The 20,094-nt window shown below is 37.9% G+C and overlaps 2 protein-coding genes across 4 annotated transcripts in view; both read right to left on the reverse strand.

The window, feature by feature from the left end:
* The window catches only part of hsd17b8 (hydroxysteroid (17-beta) dehydrogenase 8), a 3,214-nt gene extending 1,639 nt beyond the window's left edge, over positions 1–1,575 (reverse strand). Inside the window, exons 1-3 of the mRNA XM_016567441.1 lie at positions 1,516–1,575; positions 932–1,136; positions 743–878 (exon numbers count right to left, since the gene is read on the reverse strand). Coding sequence (XP_016422927.1) covers positions 743–878; positions 932–1,136; positions 1,516–1,561 — 387 coding nt within the window. The 5' untranslated portion in view covers positions 1,562–1,575. The remainder of the gene's footprint in view (positions 1–742; positions 879–931; positions 1,137–1,515) is intronic.
* A 6,020-nt stretch (positions 1,576–7,595) lies between these two features.
* On the reverse strand, positions 7,596–20,088 carry brd2a (bromodomain containing 2a). 3 transcript variants are annotated; one of them, XM_016567437.1, is made up of 13 exons: positions 19,834–20,088; positions 18,176–18,792; positions 15,329–15,623; positions 15,028–15,165; positions 14,720–14,864; positions 13,967–14,160; positions 13,377–13,841; positions 13,166–13,294; positions 12,470–12,703; positions 12,084–12,346; positions 11,669–11,994; positions 8,873–9,001; positions 7,596–8,773 (listed from the first exon to the last, which is right to left on the reverse strand). In XM_016567437.1, exons 2-13 carry the CDS (start codon positions 18,205–18,207, stop codon positions 8,643–8,645), a joined length of 2,481 nt encoding a protein of 826 aa, XP_016422923.1. In that variant the 5' UTR covers positions 18,208–18,792; positions 19,834–20,088; the 3' UTR covers positions 7,596–8,642. The 3 variants fall into 3 exon arrangements, with proteins under 3 accessions (XP_016422923.1, XP_016422925.1, XP_016422924.1); XM_016567439.1 differs by lacking the exon at positions 18,176–18,792; XM_016567438.1 differs by lacking the exon at positions 19,834–20,088 and having other exon boundaries at positions 12,482–12,703; positions 18,176–19,246.
* Between the last annotated feature and the right edge of the window lie 6 nt (positions 20,089–20,094).

The raw sequence follows: 20,094 nt of genomic DNA on the forward strand, positions 1-20,094 counted from the left end.
TGTTGGCTTCAGGAGAGAGAGCGGGAGGTTGCCGCTTGGCAAGGACGCATTAAATCGATTGAAAATGACAGCAAGACATTTATGTTACAAAAGATTTCTGTTTTCACTAAATGCTGTTATTTTGAACTTTCTATTCATAAAATAGTCATGAAAAAAATGTATCTCAGTTTCAACAAAAATATGAATCGGCACAGCTGTTTCCAACACTGATAATAATCAGAAATGTTTGTTGAGCAGTAAATCAGCATATTAGAATGATTTCTGAAGGATCATGTGACACTGAAGACTGGAGTAATGATGCTGAAAATTCAGCTTTGATCACAGGAATAAATTACATTTTTAAATAAATTCAAATAGAAAACTGTTTTTTTTATTGTAATAATATTTCACAATATTACTGTATTTACTGTATTTTTTTAATCAAATATGCAGCCTTTGTGAGCAGATGAGACTTGTTTTTAAAAAAAATGTACAACCCCAAATATTTGAACAATAGTGTATTTAAATACATATATACATACATGTGCATTGACAAAATCTGTGACTTTTGAATTCATTCACTGATTCCTTTCTGCAATCACAAGATTTTGTTACTTTTGGCAAAGGACAGTAAAAGTATTTTCCCCATCACCTTCTGCTCTCAGACATGATCTAAAACACTGATCAAAGTAAGCCCTCTCATGACTGTATATGATGACATGTTCATAACTAAACACTAGAGTTAGACTCTGGACTGCAGTACCTTGAGATTGACTTCAATGACTTTGTCAAATTCATCTTCTTCCATCTTGAGAAGGAATTCATCTTGAGTGATCCCGGCTGCATTCACACACACAGACGGCGGCGCTGCAAGAAAACAAGACAAACACATGAACTTCCTGTTTTATCACTGACCCCTCGAGCTCCAGAAGAGCCCAGGAACGTCAGTCACACCTGTATACTTGTCACTAGTTTCTCCACACTGTCCTTTGATGACACGTCCACCCCCAGGGCCAGGTGCCCCTGACCTTTGTGGTCACGTGACAGCAGTTCCAGGGTCTGATTGGCTGATTCCTCATTGCGGTCAGCCACTACTACAGAAGCTCCTTCAGAGGCGAATCTCTGACACACGGCCCTGCCGATGCCACTGCCGCCTCCTGAAACACAGGAAACCAGTGTTATCTGACCATCTGATCAATAAAGCGCTGATATGCACAAAAACTTCTACACCTTTCAAAAATATTACTTCAAATGACATATGCTCCAAATATTGCACAATGTTACAATACAACATTTAGTCTAATTCCTTAAACAAGCTAAATACATTTGATGTATTCTGTTTGATATACAGTATAAATACTGAAAACAATATTGTGGTTAGCTTGCATTCAGTCCACATGACCTAAGCACTGAAAGACAACTGGAGCTTTTTGACTTGCATGACAAAAGTGTCCAACTATAAAATGTTATAATGACTTCAAATACATTAAAAACATGTATGGCCGTTAAGACAAATGCCACGTTTTGAAATCTCACCCGTCACTAATGTCAGCCTGGATATGAGACGAGAGGACGCCGCCATGATGGGTCACAGTGTGTTGTAGTAGCTAATAATGTCCGCTAGAGGGCACCAAAAGACCATTCATTTTTTTATTGTTTATTGTGGAAAGAATACACCGGATTTTTTCCCCCCATTAAATTTAAATCTAGAACAGTGATCAACAACTGCCTACTTATTGACTTAAGTAAACTTCCAAGGGACCTTCAAAATGTCTTACATTTATTTGAAATAAAGTTAGATTTTAAATTTGTTATATATGATTTTAATAACAATATAATTATTAAAATTATATATACATATATATATATATATATATATATATATACATACATACATACAAACATACATACTATGTACAAATTAATTAATAAATAATATTTATTTTGTAATATAATTTCTTTGCAGTCTTTTTTACATATTGCTTCCTTTCTTTATTAAACTCATAATCACAATCTTTTTGTTCATTAAAAGGTTTGTTCCTACATCAAATATAGCTCTAATGAAGTTCTTGAGGGAAACGTGAAGAGCTTTAACACAAAGAGCTCTTGTATTGAGGAGTGATAATGCACTCTTATCTCTGACTGTGAATAAGCTCTGCATTGCAGCTGTGCTCTGAAATCCAGCCCAGCGCTGGAGCGTCTGGGAAATGAAGAGAGCAGTTAACCTCAGTCTCTACTACTGATATCATTCAACACCATTAGATTAAAAAATAAAACATCAATGAATCCCTAAACATATGCACGTTTCCCACAGACACAATAAACCTCTTTGATATTTTGTTGCAATTTGGAGGCATGTATTTTGCATATTTTTTCTGTCTGTCCCTCTGTTTGGTTTAGAGCACTGGTCTGATATGTAAATGAGCCCGAGGCAATCATGCATAGGTAAGTTCAGCCATTAAATCTTTATTAAAATGAGCAATAATATACAACAACAGGAGGAAATAAACGATTTACATAGACACACATGCAAAAGCGGAGTTGATATTCAATGGTTCAAACTTTAACACCATAAAATCATTTCAGCTTTCAATGGAGGGGAAGAGACAAGAAAAGAATTGACATATTTTCTTTAGAGCTATCCTGCATTATCATAGTTGTATAATTATTTTAGGCTCAGTAGTGGTGGAGGTTTACCTCTGTGCTGTTTCTTGTACCAGTATGCAGCGGAAAGGGCCACAATGAGGCCGATAAGGAAAAAAGAGCAACCCACAGCTAACTTTGTGATTCTGGTATCGAGAGAGGTCGAGTCTGAGCGGGAGAGAAAGTGACAGACATAAACAACCTGTTTCAACAGTACATGCAAATCAATAAACCAACAATGCAAGAAAACCACCTGGACATCATGACTCAAAGTGCATGTGTGTGGATTTTAGCAGCTGGAAACTTCTAGTAATTCCAACACGATGTACTTCATCAACTCAAACCTGCAGTATAGCATTTCAAAGACGTGACTGTATTTGCAGAGGGAAAAGATTGAAGTGTCGGAAACTTTGGACCAGACTGCATTTGTTGGGTCGTGGATAAAAAGCCTTGTCAAGTTTGTGTTATTTTAATATTATTTATATACTATTATATTTTTATTAATACTTTAATTAGCTCTTATTTTTTTTAATTATTCATTTTAATTTTAATTTTAGTAATTTTTTTGGGGTCCAAACCACATTTGTTGGGTCGTGGACAAAATGGCTTGACAGTTCCAGTGTTTAGGCCTGTCACGATAACAACTTTTTGTTGTGCGATATATTGCCCCAGAAATAATTGCGATAAGCGATATTATTGTCATTTTAAAGACCATTTTATGCCACTGAATATATAATCATAATGTAACAGCATAATAATGCAAGAAGGCCTACACACTTCCAAATGACAACAAACTTTTTAAGAATATTTAGATCATGGAAATTAAGTATCAAAATATTAGATACCTTAAAAAACTTGAATAAATAGTAAATAAACATTTTCTAACAAAAAGTGCAAAGTAACAAGTACAAAAAAAAAGAAAAATGCACAAAGAACTTGTATGGAGATTTTTCCATCTACAGATTTTTCCCTGACCTTCTTTTCTCTGTAAATTAAGGGTGCATATGTGCTGAAAAACACAATCACTACTCAGCAGTCAGATGTCTGTATGCACAAAGACACAGATCCCTAAACAAGGCCATATCTGCAGATGAAACTTTTTTTTTGTAGAAGTATTTTTTAAATGTGAACGAGCACCTCATGACTACACCACGTTATGCACGAGACGCTGATAAAGTTCAAGCAGTTTATTCATTACTTTTATTTTTGTATTATCAGTTTTATTTTAATAGTAGTTAAATTTTTTTGTAATTTTGTAATTGCCTTGTCAGTTCCAGTGGTATTTAATATTATTTAAATACTATGACATTTTGTATTAATATTTGTAATATTTATATGAATATTATTATTGATAATTAATAGCTAGTTTTTATTTTTGTAGTTTCTGTTTTTATTTCAGTTTTAATTATTAGTAATTTTGCATTTAATGGGCTGTGCAAAATACCAGTTATTTCAATATTATTTATATACCACTATAGTTTTCATTCATATTTTAATAGCTTTTTTTTTTTTTTTTACTTAATTTTTAGTGATTTTGTTATGCACCAGACCACATTTGTTGAGTCATGAGCAAAATGGCTCTTCAGTTCCAGACTTATATACAGGTTTTTCTTTTTTATATAGAGGTTTAGTTTTTATTAATATTTCAAGTAGCTTTTAATTTTTTATTGTTAGTAATTTTTTTTACATGCTTGTCATTTTTATTAGTTTTTGTAAATATTTATTTAGTTTTAATTTAAGTATTAAATTATATTTGATTTTATTTCAGCTTTATTTAAATTAAAATGTGTTTAATAGTTTTAATCGGTAATAATTACCCTGCAGTTCTTCTAGAAGAATCATATGTGAGAAGTTCACTGATTGTCAGGTAAATTCCCGCGGTTATCTAATCAATAGTGAGTATGGAGCACGAGCGTGTCTCACCCCACTGAACGACGAGAGGCTCCTCCAGACCGCTGTGCTCCATTCGGCAGCTCACTGGGACTCCTCTAGCACCAGCTCCAGGTATGAATGCATCTGGTGGCTCCAGTCCCCGTTATCCAATTGAGTAGAGACCTCTGATCCGTCCTGCAGTCAGGTGACATTGATGGCCTGGGGGTAGGAATCGTACGCATGGCACTCCAGCGCGGTCAGCTGACCGTAACGAGCCTTACATGGTTGAGAAGACAAGTGTAATGACAGTGAAATAAATGTGGTGAAGGTAACCATCATCTCCAGCAAATTTAAGTGATGCAACTCTTCAATCAATTCAGACTCTCTGCTTTCATTTCCAGTTTCTTACGACTCAAAAAGCAGAAGAATAGATCAAGTTTTATACTCCGGCTTAATAAACTTGAGATCATTTGGGAGGAGCTGAAGTTGCTTACCCTTCCTCGTTTCGCTTTTAATGTAAAACCTTGCATTAGCTTTGCACAGTGTTTCCAGCTCTGATTGTTGTAATGCTCAGCATTTCTGATCCCAAGCTCATCATAACCAACATACTTCCCCAACCTCGAGTCATAACTGCACCGAAGCTTTTGGTTGAAGACCAGTTTCACTGTGTAGACCATGTCAGACAAATCCTCCTTGCTATACTCACATTCACCGATGTCCTGGAACACATAAACATCTGACGGGAACAGATTCAAGTAAATATGCCAGTTATGATACGTTAAAAAAAAAAATCCTTTTTGGTTCCTCAAAGAACCTTTCAGTGAATAGTTCTTAAAATATAAAAATAACCACTTTTTTCTTAGTGTGAAGAACATTTTAATAATCTAACGAACCCTTTTCCACTATATAGAACCTTTTGTAGACTGGAAAAGTTCTATGAATGTTAAAGGCTCTTCAGGGAACCATAGAAGCCAGTAAAGATGTTTAAGAATCCAGAAATCAGCATATTCAGCAATTTGTCATTTTATTTATCTGCACTGAGGCTTTTGGAAAGATCCCACAGGAACGTACCATAAGAAGAAGCTAGAATGTTTCTGATCGTATGGTTAGTCACCGTGAAGTGGCCATACTGGCGTTACAAGTCAGTCCTGTCTTCATATAACAGTAATTTCATGGAACGAAATTCACCTTTAGACGAGACACAACAAAAAAGCAAAGCCCACCAGGACAAATCTGAGTGCCCTCATCTCTGTGTTGTTGTTGGAGCTGTTTGAGGAGAGTGTTTAAAGGGGTCATCGGATGCTACATGCACTTTTACAAGTTGTTTGAACTGAAATGTGTGTTGGCAGTGTGTGTACACAACCACCCTATAATGATAAAAATCCACCCAGTGTTTTTTTGTTAATGTACTCAAATCTTTACCCCTTTCTCAATAAGTGATTGAGGTGTCATTTACATTACGTCATTTACATTACGTTTGTTTTTGAAGAGAATGCGCCCCCCGATCTACATAAATGCGTTTATGTTTGCACGAATCATTCGTGATCCAGCTTCACCTACAGAAGAAGTAAGTGTAAGGTTTTTTTAACGAATCTTGGCAAATCGCCTTTCCTAATAATGTGCTAATAAGCAAGTTTCACCATGAATGCGGCTAAAGTAAACAGTCCCTCAGAGAGCGGCTCGGAAGAGAGGGGCGGGGTCAGCAGAGCTCATTAACATTTAAAGGTAAATGCTACAAAACTGCCTGCTCTGAAAAGAGCTGTTTTTACAGGGTAAAAAATGTGCTTTTTACACTACCATTGATACATTTTAACCAAACTATGTTACAGACTTTTCATTAAGACCCCAAAGAATCATATCAACTTGTGGAAAATGGCCATCCTATGACCCCTTTAAATAATGAAAGCATTTATACGCCTCACTGCTTAGGGATACTTCCTTATGATTTAGTATCAATCACGCATGAGACCAGGAATAAAAAATACACAATGCCTGTAAAGCTCTCTTTCAGCTAGTTTGTTGTCTTTAGTCAAACACATTTCAGTTTCACTAAAATATCTTTTTCCACACTACTATCATCTACATAAAAATGAGGGAGCATTCAGTGAGAATTAACTAAATTACACAATTATTAGCTGAGTTTGAAATCCAGTGAACTACTAAATAACAAAACCCATCTATAGGTTCATCATGTAACCCAAATATACTTACCTCAGCACAACAGACCTCTACAGGGCTTCTGCAAACTGAGCAACTGCCATTGAGTTGAATGGGAATGTAATGCTAACAGGTGTAACTGACCTACTAAAGATACTCAGCGGACAAAAACAACTACTGCCACCTTCTGATGTAGCTCATCTTCATCTGTGCAATGCATTTTTAGTGTAAAACTGTTTTAGTGTTAGCTTTAGTATAATATCAAATAATAAAATAAAAAAATATAAAATGTGCTATAATTTCTATTTATTATAATTTTATATATTACATTAGCTAACATTACATTAGATCTAGGTCAGTTTTTATTTAATTTTACTTACATTTTAGTTTAGTAATTTGTCATTTTTATTATTATTTTATTTAAATGTCTATAGTTTTATTAATGTCAAGTATGTAGTACATGTGAAACTAAATGAAAATTAGAAATGTGGCAACTACAATTTTTTTAATGGTTTTAACGAACTATAATATCCCTAGATGCAATATATATTCCCTGAAAATCATGTAGAAATCTAATGAAATAACATGCACCTGAAGAAACACACCGAGCCGCAGGATTTTGTTTTAAAGACATCTCACCCTCTTTATTAACATAACATTTTTCAGATGAGAATAATGGTTGCATGAAGCATCTGTTGAGATGATGCTTATAGCTTGAGGTTTCATATTGTTATGTTTTGCTGTTGTTGTCTTAAAAAAAACATATCGAGCTTTGGAAAAAACCAGCCACGAGACTAAACAGAAGAACTGAAGTAGAAAAAAAAAATTATGCAGGAAGCAGAAATCAGGTCATATTGACAGATGCACGCTACGAGGTCATGAAACGGTTACATATGTACACAATTTTGAAAGGAAAAAATACAGACTTCAAATTTTGTTGTTGCTATTGTCATGTAACAGCATGTGCTATAAAACTGAAACTATATTTCCAAGCATTTCATTTCTGAATACGAGGGTCATTTTGTTAAAACCACCAATTGTGCATTAATTCTTTGGGTGAATAATAAACACACCAAAACTCAAAAACCAAGATTTACAAACAGTATTCATATCAACAGCTATTAAGCAGCTGTGTACCTCTCATAGTGCATCTAAGACTCTGTTCCGCTCTAGAAATCCACAAATGCTCATGTGGCCCAGCTGAATTCAAAGAGCAAGATTCTGCATGTTTGTATATAAAACAATGGAGATTTGAACCCATTCATATGACCATGGAAAGTAAAGCAGGCTGGATGGAGAGGTGATCAGATTCAAGTTAAGACGCCAACAAGTCACCCATCAGAGACGAGTGACGTAATTCCCTGTTCTCATAACTTCTAGGTGTACAGATGCCATTTAAATAGATGGAGCTTCGTTTTTTTTTTTTTAATTCAAATGCACAACCAAGCGGCAATACATCCACGTATGTGCAAAGTGTGTAAATGGGAAAACCACGGGATTCAATGGCACACATCACACACTCACTCATGCAAACAAAAGTGACAGCAGTTTCCACTCCAAGCCTTCTGTTTTTTTCTTTAAGACAAACTACTAAAAGGTCAAACGAAAAAAGGGAAAGAAAAAAAAACACAAAAGAAAAAGTCAGGTTTTTGTATTCTTCCCTACCAGGGAATTGCTTAAAATTCTTCTTTATAAAAGAAAAATAGATATTTATATATCTTTGTACATGTATATACACAAAGTAAAGAAGGATGGACTAACAGAAATGAGTCCCAAACTAGACAACGATGCCCTGGTCTGCTTTTCCATTAGTTCCTTCTCCGTCCAACATTTCCCAGAATTCTCTCTGACCTGCTTCTATACATCTAAAGAGAAACACTGCTCTTCCTTAAACATCTTTCTGTTAACAGTTACTGTTATTAAGAGCAGAAACTCTATTCTATTCTGGGATGGAGTGCATGTTTTCACTGATGTCCGTTCTTTCGATCCGCTCAGTCTGAGTCTGAGTCACTGGTGTCAGAGGAGGAGGAAGAGGATGATGAGGAAGAGGAGTCTGAGCTGGAACTGCTGGCACTGAGACGAGACGCTGCGGCATGAGGCTCCACCGCTGTGGGCTTCTCCACTGAGAGAGAGAGAGAGAGAGAGATGTGTTAAATCAGTTAATCTCGATTAACCCGATTCTGAACGAGCACTGATCATCTATGAACATCTCGGTCTCTACCTTTGGTTTTCTGTGGTTTCTTGGCGGAGTTGAGCTGGCCGCTGACGTCCTGCAGTCGTCTCTCCAGCTCTCTCTTCTTCTCCAGAGCCAGTTCCTCACGGGATTTCCCTGCAGTGCCTTTGACTGTCACTGGAAAACACAAGAAGCACATTGAGTCAAAATTCCCATTCAACTACTAAAGTCTCTACAGCATCTCATAAACTGCATGTTATGTGTCATAATCCATCAAGAGTCTCTACCTGCACCAGTGCCTTAAATGTTAAATCAAAGATACAACAAATGTAAATGGATTAAGAAAGTAGCATTCAGAAAAACCTTCAAACTAACGGTTCCATTATTTAGGTGGATATTTTTTAGTGATAGACCACCATGTATCAGCTAGGCCACTGAATTACAAGCCTTCTAGAGATTATCAGCATGAATTGTGCACACTTGTGGGAATTTGTGTTAGTTCACTCTTTTGAAGTTTTCAAAATCTACTGACAGTAAATTAATTTTGCTTGCAGTGAATCAAGAGTAAATACTGAAGCTCGAATGGAGCAAATATGAACAAAAGCATCTGCTAAATGTGTAAATGTAAAACAGATTTGCATTTAATTTCCCCAATTCTGTCCAGGTCTCATTTGCTACCATTAAATTATATAAAATATAAATAAAAAAAAATAAATTTGTTAATGTATACACTCTTATCTAGAGAGCAGGGCCAATACAATATTTACACTACTGTTCAAAATTTTGGGGTCAGTAAGATTAATAATTTTATTAAGCAAAGACATCAAATTGATGATTTTTTTTTTTAATAAACATTTTATTCATCGAAGAATGCTAAATTTCCAAAAACATTAAAGGGGTCATATGATGCGATTTCAAGTTTTCCTTTCTCTTTGGAGATAAAATACAATTTACAATATATTAAAATAAAGAAGGGTCATTTTAAATTGCAGCAATATTGTTTCTGTTTTTACTGTATTTTTGATCAAATAAATTCAGCCTTGGTGAGACTTCTTTCAAAAACATTAAAAAAATCTTACCAACCCCAAATTTTTAAACAGTTATGTATTTTTCATTTTTCATGTAATTATTTATCCTTGCACCAATATTAGTTAATCGGGAGATGACTCTTTCTGACATCTACATCAGTGGAGGAATGAAAGAACAGCGTCGTGTTCGTTCATAGCAGACTGCTGTCTACCTGTAGTGTGCTGAATAAAACCAGGAAAGGTGGGGCTGCACAATGCATGATGGGTTAATGTCTAGTATCAGATTTCCATCAGCTGCTCAAGAACAAACCTTCCTTTTTCCAGGAAAGCTCATATCGTTTTAGCAAATCAATGGCATAAATATAAAAAGGGTAATAATTAGGGCTGTCAAGCTATAAAGGTTTTATATTACTATGTTTATTAATAACATGATGTGCCAAATAATAAATCTAATTAATCACAATGATTCCGATGCATTGATTTATTTGTGGCGGCCCGCCACACTTAGCTGTTTTATATATAGCCTATATTTCCCCCGGGGGAAGTGCCGCCACGGAGTGGAAGTCCGTGGAAAACACTGAATCACAAATTCATTTTGGCTGAGAAACCATCCAACCCCCTAAAAAGATCATATAAAGTCATTATTGTTTTTAGATGAGAAAAGCATTCAATAGACATAAGAAAATTAAGATAAATTTAAAATTGATTCAGAATTGCATAATGTTAATAAATGGATATTCATGTTTAAAAAAAGAATACTGAAATATGAAATTATTTTAAAAAACTAAATATGATATAATGCTCTCAAAATGAAACCAAAACCACGAGCAGGTCACAATCTTTCTGACATCTACATCAGTGGAGGAATGAAAGAACAGCGTCGTGTTCGTTCATAGCAGACTGCTGTCTACCTGTAGTGTGCTGAATAAAACCAGGAAAGGTGGGGCTGCACAATGCATGATGGGTTAATGTCTAGTATCAGATTTCCATCAGCTGCTCAAGAACAAACCTTCCTTTTTCCAGGGAAGCTCATATCGTTTTAGCAAATCAATGGCATAAATATAAAAAGGGTAATAATTAGGGCTGTCAAGCTATAAAGGTTTTATATTACTATGTTTATTAATAACATGATGTGCCAAATAATAAATCTAATTAATCACAATGATTCCGATGCATTGATTTATTTGTGGCGGCCCGCCACACTTAGCTGTTTTATATATAGCCTATATTTCCCCCGGGGGAAGTGCCGCCACACAGAGTGGAAGTCCGTGGAAAACACTGAATCACAAATTCATTTTGGCTGAGAAACCATCCAACCCCCTAAAAAGATCATATAAAGTCATTATTGTTTTTAGATGAGAAAAGCATTCAATAGACATAAGAAAATTAAGATAAATTTAAAATTGATTCAGAATTGCATAATGTTAATAAATGGATATTCATGTTTAAAAAAAGAATACTGAAATATGAAATTATTTTAAAAAACTAAATATGATATAATGCTCTCAAAATGAAACCAAAACCACGAGCAGGTCACAACAAGTCATTCTTGAGAGAGTCAGTGATTCATTCAACCAACAGATTAATTCAAACTTCTGATTAATTCAGAAACTAATTGTAACATTTTAATGTTATTTCTTCCATAATTAAATCACACAAAATAATAATAAATATAAATAATTTAATTAAATAAACAATTTAATTAATATAAAAATTAATAATTAATGTTTTAATTAAATAAATTAATAAATTTATTTATTAATCAAGTTAAATCGACAGCCCTAGTTTGAATCCATCTGAATCGAAATGCTCTTACCGCTAGCTTTCCGTGGTTTCTTGCGTAAACACATCATGACGTAGTGCTCCAGCTCACGCAGTGTGGACGGTTTGAGCGTCTCAAAGTCGATCTCAATCTCCTCGGGGTTGGTGTCACGCAGCGAGGGCTCTCGCGATTGGATGATGTGAACGACGCGGCCCAGTTTCTCACCCGGCAGTCTGTTGATGTCCAGGCTGAGCTGCCGCTTCTCATCGTAGCTCATCGGGCTGGTCTCCTCTTCCTCCTCAGAGTCATAGTGTGGCGTAAGACCACCCTGGCTTATGTGTTGAGGGTTAAAGGAGGCGGCTTGAGATTTCTTTGAGGATCTAGGGAAAGAAATAAGACAAGTTTATGTTTTGTTGATTTTCAGGTTCAAATTAATTAGGCACGCAGTAAATGTGTATGCGAGACGTACTTGCTCTTGCTGCTCTTCTTATTGGAGCCCTTCTTGCCTTGAGTGGATGTCGCCGCTTTGCTGCTGCTCCTGCTCTTTGGTGTCTTGGAGAGTTTTTGCCTTTTGGACGGCTGGATGAGTACATCGTCCTCTATCATACTCCTGGCCCGCTTGTGTTTTTCCGGCTTCTTCTTTTTCTTCTTGTCTTTCTTTTCTTTCTTCTTCTTGGGCTTGATGATGGGTGTAGAGGACAGCGCGGCCAGCTGCTCGTGCACCGCCCTCAACTGCAGACAAGCGAGTGAGTGAGTGTTAAACCCACGACCACTGCAGCTCTCAGTAAATGTACAACTACGCCAAATCTGTCAGTCCCGGTTTAGCGGACTTTGTTGGAAAAGTTCAGTCGCTACCTGTGTACACACCTGTTCCTGAAGCTGGGCCAGGCGATGCGCTCTCTCCTCTTCACTGTCGGAGCTCGGGCTGCTCTCGCTCTCACTCTCGCTGCTCACGCCACTCTCTGATGACGAGGAGGAAGAGGAGGAGGAAGAGGAGGAGTGACCGCCCAGGCCGCCGCTTAGGGACGCAGGTGGGAGGGACTCCAGGGGTTCGTCTGGCATCTTGGCGAAGCGGAACTCAAAGACATCCTGAAATAGAAGAAATTTTTAACATCCAATTTTGGACAAGCTTTTAATGTGCAAGTGCAAGTAGGGCTGCACGATTAATCGTATTTCAGTCACGATCATCATTTCTGGTTCTCTCGATTAACTAAGCATAATCATCAAGTTATTTATCCTAAAAATGTTTTTTTTTGTTTGTTTTTTTGACATTTCTGTTATCTTGCATTGGTAACAAGCTTCCACAAACTTAAATTTTTTACTTAAAAGCTTGGGGTGGCCAGATGTCAAGAGTTTAAATTCCCTTAAAGGGTAAAGTGTTTTACTTAATCTTCCCAATCTGGAAACCATGCACATGCTCTCTCTGCCTTGCAAAAAAAAAAAGTGCTGACGGTCTGAAAACACTGACAAACACACAAGTGTGAGTTCAGCAATCACCAATGCGATATTCTGCTCAAATGAAATCATAATAAAGCCTGTCTGTGTCCATACCTGTAATTTCCGGGCCATGGCCACCACATCGTGATCTGGGGGATTGTACTTGTAACAGTTTGAGAACATTAGCCTGATGTCAGCAGCAAACTGCAATGCATCCCTGTACTCCCGATGATCCATTTTCCTCTGCAAGATCATGAAAAAATCATGTAGATCTGATCGTGCACATGGTGGGGTTTTATATCGTAATATATCTCTTTACACGCACCTTTATTGTGCTTAGATCCATAGGACACTTGATAATATCATGATAGTCGTGCAGTCCCAGTGAGGAAGCGTCCACCGGCTTGTAGAAGGGCCAGGCGTAGGCCGCGTGCTTCTTCGACAGCAGCTCTTTGAGAATCGTGCTGCAGTACCGTAGCTGCTGGCTTAGCTTCCCGCGCCGCACCGGCTGATGTTGGTTCTGGGAGTCAGGCAAGTCTTTTCGTGGTGGTTTGATGGGCCTGCCACTGCCACCTCGTCTTGCCGGTACTTTGTCTCCAACCAGGCCTCCGCCAAGGCTCATGCCCAGGCCAAGGGACAGGCTCTGATTGGGGTCAACACCCAAAGTGGAGAGCGTGAGCGGGGAGTCACCGCCACCCATGCCGAGACCCATGCCACCTACACCCATAGCGAGCGGCATGCCTGTGGTGGTGGGGGTGGTTGTGTCTGCCTTGCGCTTGACACCCTTTTTCTATTGAAAGAATGGTGAAAAAACTGCACTTAAGCAAACAAACTAGTTGGTATTCCAACTAGGTTATGTTGCATATCAAAACTGATTTGCATAAATAGATGTGATTAGGAAAGAGGTGGTCTTACCTTTGCAGTCGGTTGAGTAGGGGGCAGGCCCATCAGCGCAGGGGTGCTGTGTGAAGTGGGAGGCAAAGTCTTGGTTATAAGCGTCTGCAGTGGGGTGGAGAGGACCGAGTCTGGGGTGTCTGGAGTGGGAGGGGAGTAAGCCGACTGCGACACGGAAGATATAGCAGGGACCTGATGAGCTGTCGTGAATCCACCTAAAAGAGAGAGGGGAAAAAAAAAGAAAGAAATGCATAAGCATGAAGGCAGAAAAAAACTCATATATACCGTATTGACCCGAATATAAGACGATGTTTTTTTCTTGGAAATACATCTGAAAAAATCTTGAAAAAGGGGGGTCATCTTATAATCAGGGTCGTCTTATATTCGGGCCAATACGGTATATAAAATCACAAAAAAAAATTGTGATTTCCAGGCCTGAAAAAGTCACAGAAATTCAGTTGTGGACATTTCTTGAGTAATAGATATTTTATTTTAAATTAAAATAAATGTATAAAAACTGTACCCCAAAAATGTCCACGTCCACAACTTTTTAGGATTTTGTTAACTTCTGCGACTTTTCCAGGTCTGGAAATAATTATTTTAATTACATAGTTTTTTTTATTTAATTTAATTTTATGCTAAATTGTTATATAGTCATATTTAGATTTATAAAAAAATATATATCCAGGTAGCTATCAAGACCATGACCACGAAAATCCAACTGCTCTCTTCATCAATTTATTCAGATTCATCTGTTTTTCAACCCATTCTTACTTGATCTGTGGCCTTTTTTAGGTTTGCCCTGTTTGCCCCTCGGGACAGGTGCAGCAATCTCTTCTTCCTCTTGGGGCATCTGTGCAACCTTCTGCAGGAAAGCCTTCTCCAGAGACTGAGCCATCAGCACGATGTCATCTGTTGGCTGTAATAAACAGACGACTTTTAGATCACATGACGATGCGAGTAATTGCTCCATAATAGCCTGGGTAGAAGACCTGAGCTTGATGGAACAACAAAATAAATCCAAGCTCTGAAAAAACAACGCTTATAGAACTTTTCACCTGAACACAAATGAACTGACTGACCTTGTTGTAGATGTAGCAGTTGGTAAACATGGTGTTGAAATCCTGCAAGCACTCGCTGGCACTGCTGTAATAATTGTTTTCCAGTCTTTTCTTGATAGTCCCCATATCCATGGGCTGTTTAATGATTTTGTAATAATCCTGTATGAGATAACAAATAGAAGTCATTATTAAGTCAGAAAAACACACGCTTGAGTTTAGACCCATTACTTGTGGTATAACATGCCATTTTGTTATAGATTTAAACACAGAGCCTAATAACAAATCCCTCAAACAGTCCATTCTGGAACAAGATCCAGCTTACAGGCAGGTTGAGCTTGGAAGCGTCCACCGGCTCATGGAAAGGCCAGGCGAAGTGATGCCTCCACAACGTCTTCTGTAAAGCCTTCTGGAGGAACTGCAGTTGGTTGGTCATGCGGCCCAGTCGAGTGGGGTCCCGCACAGGGGGTTGAGGGGGTCCGAATTGAGGCACCTGGGGCAGAGCAGGTCCTTCAAACCCTTCGTACAGCAGCGACGGCTTGCGGATGCGCTTGCCGGGAGTGGAGATGGTCTGCTCCATCATGGTGACCCCCACCATGCCGTCGCCCCCGCCCAAAGAGCTGTGGAGACAGGAAGGTGAGGGTGTGTCATGTAGAGAAAATACAGGTCATAAACAAATTATATAACTAATAATAGACTATACGAGATGAAATATGAAAAGTCAACATAATAACATTTGACTCATGACTCAAGCTCTATGACTAATCGCGTGTTTTGCTTATGTGAACCAAGCATGAAGACACAACTGGCCCTTCAGCAGTTTATGCGTCCAGGCATGGGTGAGTTACGCTAGAACACATTCCAAACCGATACCCACTATCCTACTGGAAACTGGGGGCGGGGCCTTAAACAGACCTAATAACCCAGATCAGCTCATGTTTGTGTTTATCTGAGGAATTAGCCAATGAGTAAACAGGCCTCAAAATAAATATTTTGAATCACAAATCAATTCTTCCTGCCCAGTGGACTAACTTCACTAATGATTCACCCCTAATGCTTTATTATTAAAGGGTTAGTAAATATAACAAAGGCTTATTTTCTTCAGTTTCAATAGAAAAAGGAGCATTACCCCACAGTTGAATTTCACTGCTGTATTCTCATTTAAATTGATTTTATGCACATAAAATAACTCAGAAATGACTCAGATATGAAGAAATGAATCATAGCTTAGTTTACAATATCATGGTTTTAAAAACGAATATGAATTCTGAACTCCTGTATACAGAAATGTAGGACATTTTTACGTATTTTATACACTTACAAATTGTAAAATTGCACTACCCCAAGTAATTTTAGGTTACAAACAAAAGACTTCATATTTTATAAGCTGATAATATGAAGAATCTAATTTCCTCCCCAAGACTTACCTTCTGAAGCCTAACTGTTGAACACTTTAAAGACAATAAATTGGAAGCATCAAATTTATTACAAGTGCATCCTCTTGGGAATCATTCTCAGTGTACATTAGGATTGCTGGATAGCACAATGATGCAACATTTGTATGGTCATTTTAATAATAAGATTTTAATCAGAATCAGAAAGAGCTTTATTGCCAAGTGTTTATACACACAAGGACTTCGTCTTGGTGTCAGGAGCTTCTAGTGCAGAACTACAGACTACAAAACACTTGAGGTGGGTGTTCACTCATTCTGCAGGTCGATCTCATGCCTTCCAGCCAGTTTCTGTAAGTGAAGGTTTGCATACCTGCCCCAGTATGGACTGAGTGTCAATTAACAAACTGAAAAATACACAAGGCACACAGGCTGCTCCTAGAGAAATAAACTTTGTGACCCGTGTAAATCCATCCCACATTATCTCAAGATACATTTTTAAACTTAAAATCTTGATAAAGCATATTAAGCACGTTTTCTAAACAACTTAAGAATTAAATATGCAAATGCTAAATGATACAAAAATCACAAACAGTTCACATTTAAAACTTTTATTTTCAGTTAAGTAAAATGTTAGTATACAAACAATGTTTGGGGGGAAAAAAACAAGAACAAATAATAGGTCTAATTATTCTGCATGCTGGTTGGGAGGGGGCAGATGGCAGGCTTCACGCGGCTCCTTTTAACTACTCGCGTTGCTAAGCAACCAAAAGCGAAACAACCCCACAAATTATTCAGTGTTGTGCCATTAGATTTCACAAATCAATGGCTCTCGCCACCAAAAGAGGCCGTGATGTGATCAAAAAGGCTGCAGCTCAGTGTAAAATGTTGACAAAACTCCACGTGGTACGAGACGGAAGCGCAACACAAGACGCGTTTCAGAATGACTACAACTTGTCAACATACGAGCCACAAACAAACAATAAAATCACATTAATATAACAAAAGCAAAAACCACTAATAAAACACCCGACGCTGACACATTATTTATTAGTTTCCGTAAGCCAAGTCGCCGCCTTATGACCTATATCTATACATATAATTATGCCAATGAAATACCATGCGTTTCATTACGCCAGTCTGTATTATAATCTACTGATCAAATTCACAACCACATGCTCGCTTTAACACTCGCGGAAGACCTGATCGATGCATAACAGTGCGTTTAAAATTCACAACACACTTTCGAGTCTTAATCACCCAAAGCAAATCTGCATACATTTCTAATAAAATGTCGGCAACCTCTACGACGAATCAAAACATACCAGCCGCTGATAGCATTAGCCAATCATGCTAACTTACCGTTCGCACCCTAAAGACATGCAATCAGTTACACAATTCAAACAAGTCTCAGATATGAAAAATAGGTTTTGTATTGCTCAAACGTGACAGTCTGAACACCGAGAGAATAGCAGTAAATAAATAACTCTGGGAGCGAAAGCGCGCCTGCGCACTAAACGCGGGCAGTTGCTCGTTAAAAATCAGACTTTGGAAACTTGAACACTAGTCGCGTACTGACGCTGTAAAAATGAAAGTCTCCAGCATCACTGCCATTAAAGAGCGAAAGTCAATGCAGTCTTAATACTCCAGCGTTTCGCTTGATGTTATCGCAGGGCGCAAGTGATTAAAATAAAATAATTCCGAAAGATGCCGAATTAAGACTATATTCCAATAACATTTTCGTTCACAGAACAAGTGCAGTCATTTACTCCAATTGGTACCTGTCAAAGGGCGGGCTAATGGCCGTCTCCATTGGGATGGATCCGGATTCGGTTTATAAACCGGTTTCGTTCGAATATCCGAGTTTCGCGGCCTTGTTTTTCTGACTTCCTCGATCCTCCAGCTCGGAGCTACAATGAAATGGCGACGTTAAGGCTCCGCCCGACTTTTTATAAACCCATCGACGGCGCCATTGGCTGATGCAACGCCGTAAGTACACGCCTACGCGAATTCCACTGGCCACTCTATCTGTCAGTCAAACAGGCCACGCCCACACAACACGATTTGTGGATTTAAACCAGATTATTTCGCAAAAAAATCACTCGTCTAAGCAACGCCGCCGCTTTAGTTATAAGAACAACATTTAGCAAAACATTTACACGAATAATTAAAAAACACTCAAAGATGCGGTACCATTTCCAGAAACACTGCGTTTCTCAAGAGTTTTGCGTTACGTCAACCGACGTCGCTGATTGGCTGCCCAAAACTAAGGCGCGATCATCCGGGTCAGGTTGGAAATACGCCATTGGCTCGCCCGATTAGTCACGTGTGACAGACAAATGCGGCGCACACACACGCACTGTTCACCTCGCCTTACAACCCGTTCCTCATCGACTGCCTGAAAAATCACAAATATATAAAATAAAAGATCTGAAGGCAACCTCGTGACGTTGCTACACCCCCAAAATAAACCGGAAAAAGCAAAACCGAGGCCTAAAGGAGCCAAAAACAAACATATCATTAAAAACTCGACTTTTTACCCAATGTAAGATAACACGTAGCAAAGTCAGACCAATATTAAAACAAAAACAAAACAAAAAAAGCCCTTCTCTGTGTCGATCCAACATGGCCTACAAGGAGTGTCCTCCATAAAATGACGCAGCAACTTTGGGGCTTCAAACGACGACACGGTGGCTAAAACACGATTACAATGACAAAATATGTACAAAACACACTAAAGTTGATCAGAAATTACTTAAATGCTCGAATTACATTAAGAATTTAGACGAAATCCTAAAAAAAAAAAGAAGCTCGAGCTCTAACTACCAAAGCCAAAATCATCTACAATACCTCAAATGCGTTTGATTATCTCAAATGCTCTGCCTGTTATAATAAAAGGCCATAATTACTAACAAATCCTGTCGAGGTTTTCACATACATCGTACGAAGCTCGAGCTCTAACTACCAAAGCCAAAATCATCTACAATACCTCAAATGCGTTTGATTAATCTCAAATGCTCTGCCTGTTATAATAAAAGGCCATAATTACTAACAAATCCTGTCGAGGTTTTCACATCAGCCGTACTACTTTTGTAGAGGACACTTGAAACACACTGATTAAAAGATGTTCTGTCCAGAAGCCATGTTAAACGCGTTAAAGTATATTAACCTGGTATAAAAACGTATATTTTAAAATATTTTTTATATTAAAAGAGTTTAGCACAGCAGGTTTTTAGTAAAATATACTGCCGCCCATCCCCCACTACCAAGGTTACAGATTTTCAACAATGTCATCGATTGTGGAAAACAAAATACAACACTAAACTGGCCAAATTGTTCGTGGTTGTCTATAAATTATTTAAATTAAACGTTTAAATTAAATTATTAACAATATTTTTTGTTTTCTAAAAAAAATACATCTAAATCTCTTAACATATACCTCTATCCAGATTAAGTGAATTGAAAACAAAAATGAAAAACAAAATATGTCGAATTCCTCATTGTTGGAAAAATCCCGCTTTTCTTCTGGTCTTCAGCCACGTTTCTTTATTCAACACATTTCCCTCAAACATGTCCGACTTCTTCTTCTTCCCCTTCTTTGGATCGAAGTGGGGGCAGGGAGAGTCACGTGATAACTCACACAACTGCTCGCGGGGCTTAAACCGGTTTTAAGCAGGAATTCTCAAAAAAGCGTCTTCTT

This window comes from Sinocyclocheilus rhinocerous, unplaced genomic scaffold (genome assembly GCF_001515625.1).
Source record: "Sinocyclocheilus rhinocerous isolate Xijiao unplaced genomic scaffold, SAMN03320098_v1.1 scaffold422, whole genome shotgun sequence".
Classification (NCBI taxonomy): Eukaryota; Metazoa; Chordata; class Actinopteri; order Cypriniformes; family Cyprinidae; genus Sinocyclocheilus; species Sinocyclocheilus rhinocerous.

Excerpts from the sequence above, each read along its gene's own strand:
- brd2a (XM_016567437.1), bottom strand. The coding sequence starts at position 18,207 with ATGGAGACGGCCATTAGCCCGCCCTTTGACAG. Across the intron at positions 14,865-15,027 it reads ACTGCTACATCTACAACAAG|CCAACAGATGACATCGTGCT; the intron begins GTCAGTCAGTTC and ends TGTTTATTACAG. Across the intron at positions 13,842-13,966 it reads CTACTCAACCGACTGCAAAG|AAAAAGGGTGTCAAGCGCAA; the intron begins GTAAGACCACCT and ends TTCTTTCAATAG.